Source organism: Branchiostoma floridae, chromosome 2, assembly GCF_000003815.2.
Source record: "Branchiostoma floridae strain S238N-H82 chromosome 2, Bfl_VNyyK, whole genome shotgun sequence".
Taxonomy (NCBI): Eukaryota; Metazoa; Chordata; class Leptocardii; order Amphioxiformes; family Branchiostomatidae; genus Branchiostoma; species Branchiostoma floridae.
The window spans coordinates 2335048-2353658 of record NC_049980.1 but is presented as its reverse complement, the minus strand read 5'-3'; the positions used below and the strand labels follow the sequence as shown (position 1 = coordinate 2353658).

The 18611-nt window shown below is 42.9% G+C and overlaps 1 protein-coding gene and 1 non-coding gene across 12 annotated transcripts in view; both read right to left on the bottom strand.

Annotated features, from left to right (window-relative positions):
• The window catches only part of LOC118403472 (ubiquitin-associated protein 2-like), a 32611-nt gene that overhangs the window by 11175 nt on the left and 2825 nt on the right, over positions 1-18611 (bottom strand). For 6 of the 11 annotated variants that reach the window (XM_035802198.1, XM_035802255.1, XM_035802263.1 and 3 more), the window contains exons 3-19: positions 15581-15670; positions 15098-15208; positions 14193-14391; positions 13196-13318; positions 10925-10997; positions 10569-10633; positions 9887-9969; positions 9214-9296; positions 8085-8244; positions 6856-6972; positions 5240-5461; positions 4571-4779; positions 3891-4077; positions 3412-3511; positions 2640-2753; positions 1254-1423; positions 8-194 (exon numbers count right to left, since the gene is read on the bottom strand). In XM_035802198.1, coding sequence (XP_035658091.1) covers positions 8-194; positions 1254-1423; positions 2640-2753; positions 3412-3511; positions 3891-4077; positions 4571-4779; positions 5240-5461; positions 6856-6972; positions 8085-8244; positions 9214-9296; positions 9887-9969; positions 10569-10633; positions 10925-10997; positions 13196-13318; positions 14193-14391; positions 15098-15208; positions 15581-15670 — 2293 coding nt within the window. The remainder of the gene's footprint in view (positions 1-7; positions 195-1253; positions 1424-2639; positions 2754-3411; positions 3512-3890; positions 4078-4570; positions 4780-5239; positions 5462-6855; positions 6973-8084; positions 8245-9213; positions 9297-9886; positions 9970-10568; positions 10634-10924; positions 10998-13195; positions 13319-14192; positions 14392-15097; positions 15209-15580; positions 15671-18611) is intronic. The other 5 variants (XM_035802232.1, XM_035802218.1, XM_035802242.1 and 2 more) reach the window with 5 other exon arrangements.
• On the bottom strand, positions 4162-4232 carry LOC118410683. Its single transcript, XR_004830588.1, has one exon. It is a non-coding gene; the product is annotated as a small nucleolar RNA SNORD59 (small nucleolar RNA).

The following is an 18611-nucleotide window of genomic DNA, read 5'->3' as shown; positions in this document are numbered from 1 at the left end:
GTCTCACCCGTGGTGCCTAGCGACCCCTTGAGCGATGGCGCTGTTGTGGAGGTGACAGATCCCGTCGTAGTGAGTCCCAGCGCTGACGTGAGGCCGGTGGATCCCGTAGACTGGACCGTGCTGCTCTGTACCGAGGTGCTCCCGCCCGTGGTGTGACTCCCCGCCATCGAGTGGCTCATGTGATCCAGGGAAGGCTGGAACAGACCAGTGTCAGTGTTCTTGTCACCTGGCCTACAAGCTTTACTATCAAACTTTTCTTATCAGAATTATTCTCAACCCTCTTTCTGTGGACAGCTATCATAACTGTCACTAATTTGGGTATTAGTACAACTTAAACATCTTCAACTAAATATAAAAACAATGTATACCATATAGCATACTCTTAGGCTTACTTTGTCTTTGTTGTACTTTGCTTGAAGCTGTGAATCTTCTAAAAAAAACTCCTGCCTCAGTTTTTTTATGAACACTGCTGATCATGTTCTCTCCCTGTTTACTGCTCTTGTAACTACAACAAAATTGGGTGCAAAAAAATCTAAAAGACTGCCTTCTAAATATCAAAACTAAAAAATCATCTGCATCTCCCTCAGCTTAGCTCAGCATCATGCATGTATCAGAAGACCCCAGAAAAGCTCTCATCATTAGGAGACCAGAGAGGTGCATCTATCAAATCATACCAAACTCTGGAAACAAAAAAAGACATATCTAGCTCAATTTGCTACGCTATTTAACATAAATCAAGAAATGGATGTATTCTATTCATCAATACGTCTGACTTGAAAAAAACTAAAAAAAATGGGATGGAGCTACCTGATTGGACAAGAGCTGTGAGTGCTACAGTGTGGGGAGGATGAAGCTGTCTGATTGGACCAGAGCTGTGAGCTGTAGTGTAGGAAGGATGAAGCTACCTGATTGGACAAGAGCTGTAAATTGTACTGTAGTTTAAGGGAGGATGAAGCTATCTGATTGGATGAGAGCTGTGAGTTCTCCAGTGTAGGAATGATGGAGCTACCTGATTGGATGAGAGCTGTGGGCTGTATAGTGAAGGAAGGATGAGGCTACCTGATTAGACTGAGATATGCAAGTGCAGGAAGGATGAAGCTACCTGATTGGACAAGAGCTGTGAGTGCTACAGTGTAGGGAAGATGAAGCTACCTAAGTAAATGAGAGCTGAGAGCTGTTCAATGTAAAAAATGATGGAGCTACCTGATTGGACAATAACTGTGAGTCATATATTGTAGGAATGAAGGAGCTACCTGATTGGAGAGCTGTGAGTCATACGCTGATGAGTCCTTCAGTCCAGCACCCAGCTTGTTGGAGTTGATGGCAGAGCCCTGGATGGAGTTGGTGTGACTACCACTCGTGTCCCTGTAGCTGTGATGAGCTGATGAGTGCGATGTTGTGGAGTGGGGCGCGTACGATGAGCCTGGGGACACAGACAACAGTTCAGACTAGGGTTGGGTACCGGTACAGAAAATTCAGGTCCAGGTCCGGTTCAGGTCCAAAGGATCAGGTCCAGCTCCGGACCTGAACCTGGACCTGATTCAGTATGACTCATACCAATGGTCCATTTCACTACAAAGAAATCCGTTTAGTGGAGTATTCGACTTACACTGGCGTTTTAAAATCCTACAACGCTAACTGCACCTGTACGATTGGCTGTAGAACTTGGTAGAAATTACTATAAACTCTACTCTTCTTCAATCTTGTTATTTTCTTCCACCTGCAAGCGCCAAAACGTGTGAATACCTGATAAATTAATCTCTTAATTTTCTAATCGGTCCAACATCCGGTCCACCTAATTTTTTCATGTCCAGTTTTTCTGGACTGGCCCAATAAGAAAAAACAGTTTTGTACCGGTATGCTGTACCGGTACCCAGCCCTAGTTCAGACACTTAAGTTAAGCATCTGGATGGTTTTGAAAAAGTTCAGATGTTTCAGGTAGCATCCGCAAATGATGTCAGAAACATCTGACCATTGTCAAACCTTATCCAGTTGCTTGAGATTAACTTTTGTGTCGAATATCTCTGTAACCTTCATCTAAACATACCTGACAATCCAGGAACATTTTAAGGAACGTCTAACAAAACTTGATCCCGACTTTCCAGGAGCAGTTTATAGTAGTTGACAGAACACCCCACTGAAAAATAACTGTTTTCTCCCCCTTATGCAAGTCATAAAGAAACACAACTCAGGGCTCGAAATACCACCTGCATATGCAGGTTAGTGCAGGTAAAATTGGAGCTGTGCAGGTATTTCTGGTGTATACCTGCACCAAACCGGCACTGGTCCATGTACTGGGTTTTATACATAAATTACGTGTGTATGGGTTGTCATTAGCTGCATTGAATATTACCACCTATAAAGTATAGAAGGAAAAGTAGCAATGGTTCCTGAACAAATTTAGTATGATCCATACTTCCTGAATTCAGAGTGGTACAGATAAAATTTGTCTGGTGCAGGTAATTTTCAATGTTACCTGCACCAGTGCGGGTATGCAGAAAAAAGTATTTTGAGCCCTGCAACTGCATGCTCACACATGCCAAAAACAATCCTTGACTCTACATCGGCTAAGTTACAAATGCTGCTGAACGATGCCAACAGTTGAACCAACCTGCCACAGCGCACACAAACAAACTCACCTGAGAGGCCGGAGGAGACTGCCTGGTGGGAGGACAGCTGGGAGGCTGACGTGGCGACCCCTGGTGGTGGGGGCAGGGATGACAGGGACGGCTCACTCTTGTTGGAGCCCAGAGCTGGCAGGGGAAAACAGTAACGGGAACTTCCTTATGTGTTCAGTTAAACTTCTAACATTGTCTAAGGTCTACCTGTCCTTAATTTCAGAACTATTGCAGCCTATTTCACAACAATCAGTGTACAATATACTTTTCTGAGCCGGGTTGCACAGTGTGCAACCTGGGGCAAAAACTAGGTTGCACAACTGAATTTCAAGTTGCACCACCTAGAATTCACTATTGAAAATGTCCATCTGCCAAGAAATCTGCAATTATTGACATGTTTGACTACTATGAAACAGCTGCCTCGTTCCATTTATTTCTTCCAAGTAAATTGACAAGAAAATCGAGTTCTGAGGCTCAAAATCAAAGTTGCGCCCTGTGCAACCTGAGTTTAGAAGTAAGTTGCACCAAGCAAAAAGTGGTTGCAATGTGCAAGTGGGTACTTTGCACACTGACAAGACTACTGTAAGACCAAACGTGAGGAATAACAGGTACTATGTGTTCTATACAAATGACAAGATTTCTCTGCAATTAAAATAAAGACAGTCAAGATCCATCAGTCTAGTACAAGATGACTTCACAACAAACTCAGTTGAAGGAAAGTTGAATGTTCAAAAACATCATCTGAATCTTGTGCACTGTTGAACAGAAACAGGAACTAACTAAAGTTACGTACCGTCCATGCCGCTGGGCTGTGACCTCTGTGACCCCACCAGGGGGCCAGTCTTGCCCTCCATCTGTGATGAGGGGAAGGGAATCGGTTCTGGACCCGTAACCTTGGCAATACGATGGACAAAAAAAAAGATTCAGCACCTTGTGATGCACATACAGATACAACCATATCTCATGCTGAGTTCATATGGTTTGAACTACAGCAAGTGGGTGATCGTCATGACATTGGTTCATCAGTGGCAAGCCAGGTGACTTCACAACAACTCAGAGGAACATAAATTGGGAAGTAAAGAAAGCTATTTCATCATGTGAACCAAAACCATTGTCGTCATGATGAAGTAAATTAGTAATGGGCGCAAAGAAAGATGTCGACAAGACGACAACTGAACTGTTACAAAAACTCTTTCTGAATGACTTTGCAGGCCTTTACATGTCTTGCATATTAAATACATGTATGCCTCAGGATGCATCTGTCTTGCCTACCTGAATGCCTTTGGATGTGTCCTTCTGCGGGGTGTGGTGCGGAGACTGGTAAGCAGACCTCGGGGACGGCGTCTCCACCGCGGGCTGCGTGGTCTGGGTCGTCGTGGTGGAGCCCGTGGACATGATAGACTGCAGCGACTGCTCGTTGACCCCTGACCCCACAAACCCTGACCCGTACGTTGTGTCTCTATATAGTGCCAAGAAATGAAAAGATTAAGTTTTGTTAAGTCCACATGGCCACCGAAACTTAATCATGCGGGTACATGTAGGGATTCATCAGTGACTGAAATGGCTTCATTACTCTCAGAAGAACGAAAGTTAAAATTGTGACATCATTTGAACCCCACACAAGCACATCTTTGAATTCCAACATTTAGCAACAGCCCTTGTCTCAAAGCATGCTATTGCTTTTTTTCTGCAACAAGTGGTCCTGACCCTGGAGACTAAAATTGCACTGTTAAATGTTTGGCAATCTTTTCCGCATGTCATATAATGCAGTTACCAATAGCTTTCACAGATCACTATTTTGGATTTTCTTCTTTGTGTAAGAAACATGAAAGAGGCTTTGGAACTTTTGGGTCTATAAGCACATCAATTCATGACAGGAAAGCTTTTTCCATGTTTCCAGCAGAGGCCTTGAAACAAGAACTCACACCCAAACCCGACAAAAAAAGTCTTACGTATTTGTGGCCGTCAGTCTACTTCCGCCCGATGTGGACACACCCAGACTAGACGTTCCAAGCAAACTGCTCGTTCCGTCCGTTCCAAACCCAAAGTCCAGCGCTGTGGAGGTGGACTCGGAACCAAAGTCCATGGCTCCAAACTGGATGTCCAGACTGTCCACAGAGTACATGGAACCTCCCGGCATCTCCACTGCTGACTCTGGGATCTGGTGTAAGAGGGAGTTACTGGGTCAGTTAAGACTTCAGAACAATCTTACTAACCTGGACATTCCTGCATTTCAAGAGAACATCCGGCACATGATGCACATTTCCAACATCCTCCCAGTTACAACCAAATCTCCCCAACAAAACACACTTCAGATTCTGGACAAACATAAGGAGAACAATCACAGAAAACATGCTCAAGGCTGTAATGCAGATGAGAAATGATAAAAACATCCACACTCAGACTTAGTGAAAAGCTTTAGGATATGATTAGCAACTGTGACTTCAGAATCTGGAGATTTACACACTATGTTGTTTTCAGTGGAAAAGGTGACAGCTCATTAACACCTACAGTGTAGTAAACATTTAGAACATTGGTTCTTTAATCCTAAGAAACCACACAAGAAACTGAAAGGGTTTGTTTGAACCGTAAGAAGGCAAATGTATCCCAAGTGAACTCACAGCGGACTTGCCCACCTTGGATGGGGGTGGCATCTTCCGCCTGGGCGGCTTGGCTTGCCTGGGCCCCACCTGCGCCGAGGACAGCGGCTGGGGGACGGAGGACAGCGCCGGCTGTACCGAGGACAGCGGGGGCTGCACGGGAGGCTGCGAGCTGCCCGGCGCTGCAGACGAGGGAGGCTGGATCACCTGCTGAAGGCTGGGGGGGAGCTGGTTGGGTCTCGTCTGGTTTGGGAGGGGAGACACAACTCAGTAACACTCAACAAACTAACATTACTGTCATGTTAGTAGTGATCATTGAATTCATTCATTATTGGTTCATCAGTGGCAAGCCAGGTGACTTCACAACAACTCAGAAGAACATAAATTGGGAAGTTAAGAAAGCTATTACATCATGTGAACCAAATGAATTCAACAAAAAGTTGTTTGCTGTAACTTGTGTGAACAGAAGAATCACTTAGACTAAAAATGTGCATAGCAGATATAACTTCTGTGAGCAACTGCTTGGAATGGAAAACACAGAATCTAACATGCATGTGAGAGGGGTGTTCTGGGAGGGGGTTGTTGATCAGCCTGGTTTAGGGGGTGTGGATACTTTAAAGGGGTGTGTGGGTATTGTTTAGGGGGGACGGGTACTGTTTAGGGGGGTACTGTTGGGGAGGGTACCTGTGACTCGGGAGCCTGGTTCTGCGTGCGTGTGTGTGTGTGTGTGTGTGTGTGTGTGTGTGTGTGTGTGGCAGGAGGGATACTGTTTAGGAGGATACTGTTGGGGAGGGTACCTGTGACTCGGGAGCCTGGTTCTGCTGCTGTGTGTGTGTGTGTGTGTGTGCGTGTGTGCGTGTGTGTGGCAGGAGGGATACTGTTTAGGAGGATACTGTTTAGGAGGATACTGTTGGGGAGGGTACCTGTGACTCGGGAGCTTGGTTCTGCTGCTGTGTGTGTGTGTGCGTGTGTGTGTGTGTGTGTGTGTGTGTGTGAGGAGGGATACTGTTTAGGAGGATACTGTTGGGGAGGGTACCTGTGACTCGGGAGCCTGGTTCTGCTGCTGCTGTGTGTGTGTGCGTGTGTGTCAGGAGGGATACTGTTTAGGAGGATACTGTTGGGGAGGGTACCTGTGACTCGGGAGCCTGGTTCTGCTGCTGTGTGTGTGTGTTTTTTTTTTCTGTGTGTGTGTGTGTGTGTGTCTGTAAGGCAGGAGGGATACTGTTTAGGAGGATACTGTTGGGGAGGGTACTGTTGGGGAGGGTACCTGTGACTTGGGAGCCTGGTTCTGCTACTGTGTGTGTGTGTGTGTGTTTTTGTGTGTGTGTGTGTGTGTGTGTGTGGCAGGAGGGATACTGTTTAGGGGGGTACTGTTGGGGAGGGTACCTTTGACTCGGGAGCCAGGTTCTGCTGCTGTGTGTGTGTGTGTGTGTGTGTGTGTGTGTGTGTGTGTGTGTGTGTGGCAAGAGGGATACTGTGAGGGGGGGTACTGTTGGGGAGGGTACCTGTGACTCGGGAGCCTGGTTCTGCTGGTGTGTGTGTGTGTGTGTGTGTGTGTGTGTGTGTGTGTGTGTGTGTGTGTGTGTGTGTGTGTGACGAGCCACACTGTTTAGGGGGGGTACTGTTGGGGAGGGTACCTGTGACTCGGGAGCCTGGTTCTGCTGCTGTGAGAACGTCATTGACGGCATGGAACTCCCGATGGACGTGCCCAGCGACGTACCCAGTGATGTCATCCCCAGCGAGCTCGACCCCTGCTGTAAAAACAACGTCAGACAAACTTGCAACTTTCTGCCCACAATAATCTGGACCTCACAAGTCATGTTTTTGTTACACAACCACGGTTAACCTTCCTATAAGCAACCCATCTGTTGAGACAAGGTGCATCCCAGCTGGAAAACCTTAAACACAATTTTACTATACACTCAGCTGCAGGGCATAATGTTTGCCTGTGGAGACAAACATACTCAGAAAGCAATGTAACTTATATAACTCCTAAACATTGTGATGACATTTAATGTCTTAATCAAGGGCAACTCAAGGCTGTAGATGTGCAATAATCTCCTACTCCAGCCATGCCTTTGAAAAGGTAAACCCTGGAGACAGATCAGACACTGGTTGGGTTACATGTTACATGGGCAGAAGATTCTATCTTCAGTAAGGTTTATTTCTGAGTCTTCCTGAACCGTAACAGAACTTAGACATGCACACAATGTCTGATGTTAACAACTTGATAATCAAGATCCACAAGTCAACCTTTACAACATGTGGTTAGTAAGGCCTAATCACTCTTAGGTGGGGAAACATCTAAAAGAAGTTAAACAAACACGGGTATTAGTTAAAAACCATCTCATCTATCTTAAATATAGGCAACATACAATTGAGAATCAAGGAACTGGGATTATCATTCAGTTGGTCCAGATTCCAGACTACATAATCCATTGCTCAGCAGATCCTTTACTCCATGATACACTAGAGACCTGTCAAAGTTCCTCCCCAGAACAGTTCTGGTGCTGCATTGCCAAGGCTGAGAAATTCTACTGTCACAAAATGTCTTTCCTCTGCTTTGATGTGCTAACATCACTCCTACAACACTGAGCTGTCATGGCCGAATGTATCATCTTCATGATGATCTTTTGTACCTAACTTTCACTGATCTGATTAGCTCTAAAAAAATTTTGGATATCTTGCTTTTAGTCTTTATTACAGATTTGTGTTAAACATAGACCCTGCGTGGCTGGCTGTGCCCCTCCCCTCTGGGAGATGCCTTGACAGGTGCCTAATGGCTGTGCAGGCCACACAGAGGAACACAGAAGAGGGACAGGTGGGAGTTTCCACAGGAAGGGAGGCGTGTAGGACCACAGGTTACCTGCAACTGACGAAGGAAATCTACCTGATGTAGACCCTGTGACGGCGCCGCCCCAAGCTTGTTCATGTTGTCCCCCATAGGACCGTACGACTGCGGACCGTTCGTCTCTGCCGAGCCCGTCGAGCCACCGTTCGGGTTCAACAGCTTTGCCAGGTCGATTCTGTGAGGAACAGGATCCAAACATGGGGAAGAAAAAATTTCAAACCATCAGCACAGCCTAGACTGGTTATGACTGAGACTACTGTAAATTTTTTAAATTTTGTTGCAGTAAGTTAACAGTTGACATAATCTTCTTCTTGGCTGAACTTCGCGAACAAAGTCAATACTTAAGCACAAAAACACATAGTACTGGTGTCATAATTTTGCTGCTGAGAGGCATTGCAGAAACTTACCTGCGAATATTACGAGATTTACAGTATAACCAGATTTGTACTAACACCATAATCCATCCCATTGTTTAAGGATCTATGACTATTGTCCTATATGTCAACTGTAGTAGACTGTCTTAATGAATTGATTATTGGTTCATCAGTGGCAAGCCAGATAGCTTCACGACAACTCAGAAGAACATAAATTGGGAAGTAAAGAAAGCTATTTCATCATGTGAACCAAAATCAATTCAGCATATCTAACAAAACCCACTAAAATCAAGCTGAGTCTTTTCTATGCAGCTGAAGTGCCATGTTAATTTGATTATATGGCTGACATTGGTGTGCAATGTTTATCCCGTTTCCAAAAAAAAAAGTTTTCGACCATACTGTAAACCGTACAGAGCTGATGTAAGAAATAAACCGTCAATTGAAAAATATTGAAAAACTGACATTAATGTCATAAAATGCCAAAGTAAATTAAAAGTGCAAGAAGATAATGAAATAATAAAAATGAACAATCTATTGTTCAGAATATAAATTCCTGTGTGTCAAATCATTTTTCACACATTCAAAATAGACTTCATTATGAATGCAACTTTTCTTTTTTTTATTCGTATGCTCGCTTAAGTTCCCAGAGGGAGTTCCCACAGACGTTGTCCATATAGATATATCAACACGGCCTAAGTAAAATATGCGTTTGTTTACAACATCCCTTGGGACAACTGCTTGTCCTTAAAGAAAGAAACTAGACTTCTCACCTCTCTCCCTGGTACGGCGTGCTTCTGATGGGTTCAGGATTGGCCACAGGTGCACTAGGTGTGAACACCTTACTCTCCGACAGCTGCACATCAATTCAAAAACATTTTCATCAACTATTCTTCTCAAAGCAAGCAGACTACACACCAGCTTTGTGATTGAAGTTGTAAGATTCTGACTGCCCTCAGCTCTCATAATCTCTGAGTCATCGGCCAACTGTCTGTACCAAGGCAACCTCAGGGCTGGGGATGGACGTGGGAGGGGTGGGGGGTTACCATGGGAACTAAGGAGAAGGTGGGGTGGGGTGGAGGGGAGGGGAGCCCTTTGGTTGCCCGCCGGTCAGACCAACCTCCAGGCATGGTTCGCATCACTGGGCAGTCAGAATAGGGCAAAACAAAGTTTATGACTACACTAAACTAGACATATCAACATTAAGAAAAGAAATATGGCCACAAAAAACATCAAATTCCACGGTTCTTAGACATTTTATGAAAACAAGCAAGAAAATATGAAGAAGAAAAACAAGCTAGGAGACTGTACCCTGAAACCGTGTGTTCTAGGGTACTGACTTCCCCTCATACTTAGTGTTTAAGTTCATACTTGATTTCAGCAAAATGTTTTCTTGTAACCCAGAGCCTAGGAAAACTGAAAACCCTAATAGTGCGGAATACTGACATCTCCGGTCCAGTCTCCGTCAGCACCCCAGTCCTCCTGTGTCTCGATCTGGTCCGGGTTCCACGTACCTGGAACAAACCACTCTAATGAGCAGGGGTGCTCAGTCAGACGGGAAGGTACCTCGTTAACAAAAACAGGGCTCCATTTATGCTTTAAGCTGCAACTTTGCAAGTTGGCAGAAATTTCCTTTACTATTCAATTGAACTTCTTGATAAGTACCCAAGCCACTGTTCCATTTCCAGAAGAAGCAACAACAGACTGTGAGCTTTCTATGGACTGAACATTTTTTACCAAACTTTACACATCAATCAGGCTTTTAGCTAGTATTTCACTATACGGAGTTCAAATTTACTGGTGAGTCGCTGTAAGCGACTATTGTAGGGGGGTCCGGGTGCATCCACCTTAAATGGTGCAAAGTTTTTGATGATCTCAAGTTAAAATAGTGCATTCTAAGGTATCCTAACAGGCAAAAATACTGTTACGGAGGTCACAGTAGAAGAGGATTTTCTCCCCAGTGTAAGGGCGTCCAGTGCCTCAAATTTCTTGTTATTCTAAGAAAAGTGTGTCCAGATAACGCCTTGGCGCGTGCATGGCTAAAAGCCTGACATCAATGCATGAATGAATTGTGTAATTGGCAAGGAAAGCAAATAAAAAAATGTAGGACATCGGGAAAGTCTCTCACCTGACTCAGTGTTAGGCCATATGTCTGACGTCTTCTCTGTCTTTATCTCATCAGGATTGAACGTACTGCAGAAGGTAAAATTACCTGACTTATCACAATAATGTACACCATACAAAAGTTACTTGAGTAACTGGACACATAGCATCTTTCATCACTGGTGAAGAAAAGTTCCTTTATATTTATTAACTCCTTAGTAACTTCTAAAAACTTTTGAACCAACTATTGACATGCAAATGTTTAATGTGCATGATAGACATGGGCCTCTAAATAACTGTGCATACTCTTCCTAAACCAGGCATACTTCACAGTAGCATCCGTGTTTCCCTGTTGTAAAAAGTAACTCGACAGAGACGTACCCTATCTTTGGTCCGTCATGTCTGGGCCTCCCGAACCCTCCTCTGCCTGGCCGAGACGGGCCATTCATGTGACCTGTGGAGACCAATGGGGTACCCCGTGAAGGGTGGCGTTAGTACCAGAGTTGGACATGTGGGGAATTGCTGCAGTTTGTTACTACTAGTGATATAGTTGTGCTTCCAATAAAATTGCCTCTATGTGGTGTTGGACATGAAATCTCCCACACCACCCTAATGGCTACAAAATGGCAACTGTTATGATTAAAAAAAAAATGATTGGAAATTTCAAAGCTACCGATTTGCAAAATGTTTCAACAGTTTCACCTCAGCAAACAGTAATTACCAAGGAACTGTTGCATGTGTTAAATTTAGTTCTCCTTGAAAATGGTTGTCTTTCAAGGTATGGCAAATATAACCCCATAGAAACATTCAACATGATTTACGTTATCATACCCACATCGACAATACAAATGTGAGCATGGCGCAAGCATGGTTGGGGCGTGCAAGACCTTGAGGCCATCTGCACAAAAACAGTCTGTAAAAGTACGACCATATTGAAAGTAAGTAAGTGTGATCACAAACACTACAACACACCATATTGAAGAGGTAGGGCAACAACAGTGCACAAATGGAACAAGAACGACACACAAGCAGGACAACAACAGATGGACAGTATCCTTGCCCTCAGTCCATTATGTTGTGTGCTCATCGGACCACTGCCTCAGCACTGGAACAGATCCCCAACATAAAAACAGTAGGGCAGACTGAGATCAGGAAAACAAGAACCAAGGCCAGCAAAGCAAAATCAAGAGAAAGGAAGTTCGGAAGGTTGGAACAACGCAAACTGTGAACAAAATGTGGAGCGGAAACGGCGGGATCTGTCCACGGCACCGGGCCCTTCCTCAGCCTCAGCATAACGCGTCTTTCTGTCATCACTGGGCAAGTCTAGATGGATATGTGTCAATCACTGCAATCACTAACACTAGATGGATATGTGTCAATCACTGCAATCACTAACACTAGATGGATATGTGTCAATCACTAACACTAGATGAATATGTGTCAATCACTGCAATCACTAACACTAGATGGATATGTGTCAATCACTGCAATCACTAACACTAGATGGATATGTGTCAATCACTGCAATCACTAACACTAGATGGATATGTGTCAATCACTAACACTAGATGAATATGTGTCAATCACTGCAATCACTAACACTAGATGGATATGTGTCAATCACTGCAATCACTAACACTAGATGGATATGTGTCAATCACTGCAATCACTAACACTAGATGGATATGTGTCAATCACTAACACTAGATGAATATGTGTCAATCACTGCAATCACTAACACTAAATGAACACATGTCAAGCACTGCAAAAACTAAGACTAGATGGACATTTTCCAATCTTTGCAATCACAAGAACAAGATGGATACATGTCAGTCACTTCAATCCCTAACATTAGATGGACATGTATAATGAAGCACGTGGGTTAGGGATGACTGGTACAAAACCAGTTTGTCTCGTTGGACCGGTCCTAACGGACCTAAAAAAATCAGTTGACCAGATCTTGCACCGATTAGAAAATGAACAAGTCATAGCACGCGTTCACACATTTTGTCGCTACTGATCCAAGAAAATAACAAGAGCGAAGTAAAGGAGAGTTGATAATCATTCTTACCAAGTTTCTACAGTCAAAACAAGTTTCTAAAGTCGAAGTTAGTGTTGTGAATGGAGATAGGATTTTAAAATGTCAGTTAAAGTCACTAAACAGAGTCCTTAACAGAAATAAATAATACTTCTGTTTATTCCTTATTCATGAAATCTGCTCCTACTTGTAAAATACTCTAAACTGAACTACTGTAAATACATTTAAGTTCAAGGGGATTTAATTTCGTGGTAGCAGGAAAAAATGACTTTTTGCGGTGGTTTTAAGTTCGCGGTAGCATCATGCACTGTAGTCTCTTACTGCCATGGAAAAATGTTCACGGTGGTTTTAAGTTTGCAGTGAAGCGGCCACCGTGAAAACTGCGAATAGTAAACCACCGCGAAAGTTTCTGCATTTACAGTATATTCTGGGATGGAAAATATTTTCAGCCCTGACCCACTAACCAATACAAATTTGGTGCATACAGCTACCTCAGCAGGGCAAGGGGTTTAAGATTGAAAGTACTAAAGTGGTGCTGCTTATGATACAACTTGTGAGCTGACAGCATTACTCCTCTGAAGTGAGTAACGAGCGAACACAAACTAATGACTTACCAAATCTGCCCGGTCGCCTGTCTCCATCCCTGTCACCACGGTTACGCCTGTCACCGCGCCCCCGCCCGCCTCTGTCTCTGCTGCCCTCCTTGTCCTCTGCCATCCCGTTCTCTCTCGGACGTGCTGTAAGACAAACACGTCCCTCGGGATTGCATTTACACTTTTATAGGTAAACTGAAGTTACTGCACATCAATTTTGTCACAGAAAATCAAGAACTAAGTGTGCGTACATGCGTGTGTATGTGTGTGTGTGTATGCATGTGTATATGAAGTTGTGTGTGTGTAAGCATGTGTGTGTGTGTGTGTGTATGCATGTGTATATGAAGTTGTGTGTACGTGTGTATGTGCGTGTGTGTGTGCGTGTGCGTGTGTGTATGCATGTGTACGTGAAGTTGTGTGTGTGCACATGTGTAGATGTGTGTATGCATGTATATGTGAAGTTGTGTGTTTGTGTACGTCTGTGTATGTGTATGTGAAGTTGTGTGTGTACGTGTGTGTGTATGTGCGTGTATGCATGTGTATGTGAAGTTGTGTGTTTGTGTACATGTGTGTATGTATGTGTATATGAAGTTGTGTGTACGTGTGTGTGTGTATGTGCATGTATGCATGTGTATGTGAACTTGTGTGTTTGTGTACATGTGTGTATGTATGTGTATATGAAGTTGTGTGTACGTGTGTGTGTGTATGTGCATGTATGCATGTGTATGTGAAGTTGTGTGTTTGTGTACATGTGTGTATGTATGTGTATATGAAGTTGTGTGTACGTGTGTGTGTGTGTATGTGCATGTATGCATGTGTATATGAAGTTGTGTGTACGTGTGTGTGTGTGTGTGTGTGCGCGCGTGTATGCATGTGTATGTGAAGTTGTGTGTACGTTCACCTGTTATGTGTGTTTGTGTGTGTACGCATGTGTATGTGAAGTTGTGTGTGTGTATGGGTGTGTATGCATGTGTATGTGTGTGTACATCCGTGTATGTGTGAGTATTGCCTAACTTACATCCTCCCCGTCCGCCACCCCGTGCCATGCGTGGCGGTCCCCTCCCTCGGCTGGAGCTCCCGTCTCTGTCCCGATCATCACGGTTCCGTCCTCGCCGGTACTCCTCTCTGTTCTCCTTCCCGGGCGGCCCAGAGTCCAGCCCCCGCTGTGTGGACGGAGCTCCGCGGCTCTTCTTCTTACCTGCCGTCTCCCACTCTCCCTGGGGATGGAACAGATACAGGGTTGGTTTATTCATGACAATCTGTAACTATCCGAAACTACAATCATTTTCTAACAAATGATTATTATTCTATTCTAGGAAGGAATTCTAATTCACAATGATTTGCCAAATACTGCATATGATGAAAGCAGCAGACACTTTTTTTATTGGTTTGGCTGTTCAGTATGTACAGCCAGGGCTGCCAACTAGCCTGAGGTGATTACAAAGGGTAATGTTGATAATGACAAATTCTACACAAAATCACAATTCTAGAAAGGCAGCATTTTGCAGAAAATGCTGGATGTTACCCTCCAAGTAATTTGCCTTAAGTCAACTTAATCGCACAGTGCTGTACCATTAGGCTCACCACTGAGGCATCGCCCAAAAATGAACATAAATGATGCAACTTGATTCATTCATTCATTGAATTACTGCAATAGCAAACATGTTTTGTGAAACATTTTGGCATATAATGGATTATGCGAAATTGTTCTTAACAAAAATCAGTTTCTCCTTGTGCATTTTAGTGATATAGATGTAATACAACTATTTTAGAATCACACTAAGTATGTAAACACAGGTATGCAAACATAGACAACCATTACATGGTTGCATCCATTAAACCCTCATGACAAAAGAAAAAGAAGAACAAAATAAGAATATTTCCCCTCTCAGGAAATATAAAAAAGTGAGGAAAGGTTCTCACTTGGTCCTGCTCCCCCTCCAGCAGCATGTTGATGGCGCGGTTCGCATCTCCGTCACAATCGTGGAGCGCAACCGTTGCCTCGTCCAATCCTCTGCCTGTCACATCACGGACCTGAGGTAAACAACAACAACAATACATTTATTGCTTCTTACATAAGCACTGACTCTTAATGTACAATGATAACTTTTAAAAAGAAAATTTGTAAGGATTACTAAAAATTTGTCTTTTGGAGCAAGTTGTCATACACATAAAAGTTTTTACAAAGTGTTATTCGTAAACTGCAGTTTATGGTCACTTTTATCCCCATACTGACATTTTCATTGTGTTGCCACTACAGTCAAACCTGCCCAAGATGACCCAGGGAAAAGCAGTTGTATTGGACAGACGACCGGCTTAGTGACGTCTTGTTAGCTTTATTCCGCTTCTCATGATTTTTTACCACAATTTTCTCTAACAAAGTGAGAGGTGAGAAGTTGGTCTGACCTGCTGGATTTTCTCCTGCCACTGAGGGTCCTCTGTGCTTGTGTCTGAGATCATCTGGGCAATCCGCATCTGCTCTGATGTAGCCTGGGGCTGACAAATACAACAAAAACCTGTTACAACACTGTTAAACATAACGTCTAGTACGAGCAGACTTGCCATGCCGTTTGAACTCTGCTGTTCTTTCCCTGATGATCCGTTTGACTCGCTCGTTGAGCAATTTTTTGTCACAGGACTGTACCAGGGACGCTTTTACAGGAAGATGGTCGTCTACCAAGGTCATGGTCTGACTGTACAACGCCTTGGCTTTCTGTTCCACAGAAACAGCTTCAAAAACAGGAGACCAGTCCGTCGTGGCTAGAGCTAGTGGTAAGACATGCTTACAGTGCTTTCCAAAATAAGCTACAATTCATAAAATTTAACATGGCTTTGTCCTGACAATTTTACGGACTACTACAAGATAACAAGGAGCAAATGTGAAACAATATTACATCAATGCAGAGATGAATCATGAATATATGACGTATGATATGTCCCTGTCTATCATAGACTTCATAAGAAGTCAACAAGCTCATGAGTCTATACAATTTGTTCACCATCCTGCAAACAAAGACAACCAAACAGAAACAACTGGGATGAAACCACATTTGTTCCATGTAAAACCAGTAAAGAGGTAGCCCAAATCATCCTTTATTGCCTGATTTTACAAGCACTTTCTCACTATTTTCCAATAAACCGTTATTCGATCTAACATATCAGCTTTACTTGCCATACATGCACAACAGGCTTTTACCTAGGATTTCATAATAGGGAGTCCAAACTTATTGGTGAGTCGCGGTAAGTGACTATTGTAAGGGGTCTGGGGGCATCCACCTTCCATGGTGCAGAGTTTTTGATGATTTTAAGTTAAAACAGTGCATTCTAAGGTATCCAAAGAGGCAAAAATACTGTTACAGATGTCACAATAGAAGACTGTGACCACAGATGACCTGGTAGCATCCCTGGTCAATCTGAATGTCATGCTTGTCCGAGGATTTTCCCCCAGTATAGGGCGTCCAGGGGCATCAAATTTCTTGTTATTCTAAGTAAAGTGCGTCCAGATGACGCATTGACGCATGCCTGGCTAAAAGCCTGATGCACAATATAACCACTGCTGATTCATTATCAACAACAAAGCTACAATTTCAACTTTGTACAAACACCACCACTTTGCATGTCCTGAGAATACTTTGTTATCTCTTACTTAAATACTTGTATAGACAATTGCCTTCTGATCAGCTGGAAATGCACTATCCTGATAGATAATATCAGCAACTCACTCCCTGCAGTATAAAGCCTGTCCTGTCCTGAACCTGACCTACTCTGTGGGACACATGACCTTCAACCCCCAGCTGACCCAGGGTGGGAAAAAATGACCTGTCAGGTCACCTGTCCAGATAACTGGGTCGCAGGAAACAACCAACATACAGCACAAAGCATGGACACCCCAACTTATAATATAATGTTGGTTGCAATTTCTTTTACAGCAAGAAAACAAAGTATAACTCACATGATTTTTTTTCTGTAAAAATGATATACATGCTTCCCTTTTAAATTGGAGTTCTAGTTGTTAGAGTATTTATCAGTTTTATTTCAATGAGGTTTATTAAATATCCATGTAATTAGAAATGCAAAGTTTGGTTTGGTTGTTTGAATATTGTTTACACATACACAGACATGTTAGCAAATATCACCAGCTGTTGTCACTTTGATATTCAGCTTTGACAAGTCCAATATTCTGGATGTTTTCAGTTATTACAGATGATCAGTTTTTCATTATAACCACATTAGTTTTACATCGTCAAACATAAAACCTCACAAAAATATAAAAATCAAATTTTGTGCGAAAAATCAAAGATGAAGGGATCTTTCCTGTAGCATACTAATTTGATAATCATTGATTATGTGATCCATATCCAGCTATCTGTCTGGAAGTGGAGCACTTTTGACCCTGGATTTGTACAAAAACTCATCCTTTCTAGGGCAAACATGACTACAATACCTCAACTCAAAATTGCAATTCTGGTTTATCTTGCAAATTTTGTAACAAAAAAATGTGTTTCTTCACATTTTTTAAAAACATCTTATAGTTATACAGTGTTGTGTATATACTGTGTTTACCATCATATAAAATGGGGACATAGCCCAGCACTACTATCATTTCTACGTTATAAATAGAATTATTTCCAAGGTTAGGCAAGGCAAGGCTGCTAATAAACGCCCCATGCATGATTAATAACCCGTTCCATTATGATAATGACCTGTTTTATCACACAGTCTGCACAACAGATGGGAAGGCAATGAGTCCCCAGCCCCCAAAATTAGTATATCATCATCTCTAGCAACTAGAGGCCTAATAGAAACATAACAGCTCTGTGGCTACTCTCATATCGCAGCTGTCTTCAGGTTATTAGAATATGCTTGCCAAATAAATCATTCAATTGTAACCCAATTTTTCAAATAAGACATGAAAAGTCTTTTCAGGATCATCAAACGTGAATAGGACATTGTTATAACTCTTTCTTTAAACATGCTTAAATATGCCATTATCAATTAACTACAAGCATGGATGCTTCATTGAAATGTAAAAATCAAACTGTTGATGCCAATAACAATGGGTTGGTCGTAGAAATGACCTGCATACAAGTTTACAAACAAATAATACGGGCCCACTGCAATCCTACATACTTTCTACGAATAACAGAGCAGCACAATTACACTTACTTTCACAAGTATTGACATATACAATTTCAAAGGTTTATAATTCAATTGCAACGAAGCCAAGCTTTCTAATTTGAAAACATATCCGTGATATCTACATTACTTGATGTATGATGTAGACTTCACAGTGTATCCTGCTATATGTATGTCTTGTGAAAACCACCCATCCCAAGAGGATCAGACTGTAAATGCATTAAGTTTGCGAGGATTTACTTTCGCGGGAAAATGGAGCGTTTGCAGTGGTTTTAAGATCGCGGTAGCGCCAAAGACTGCA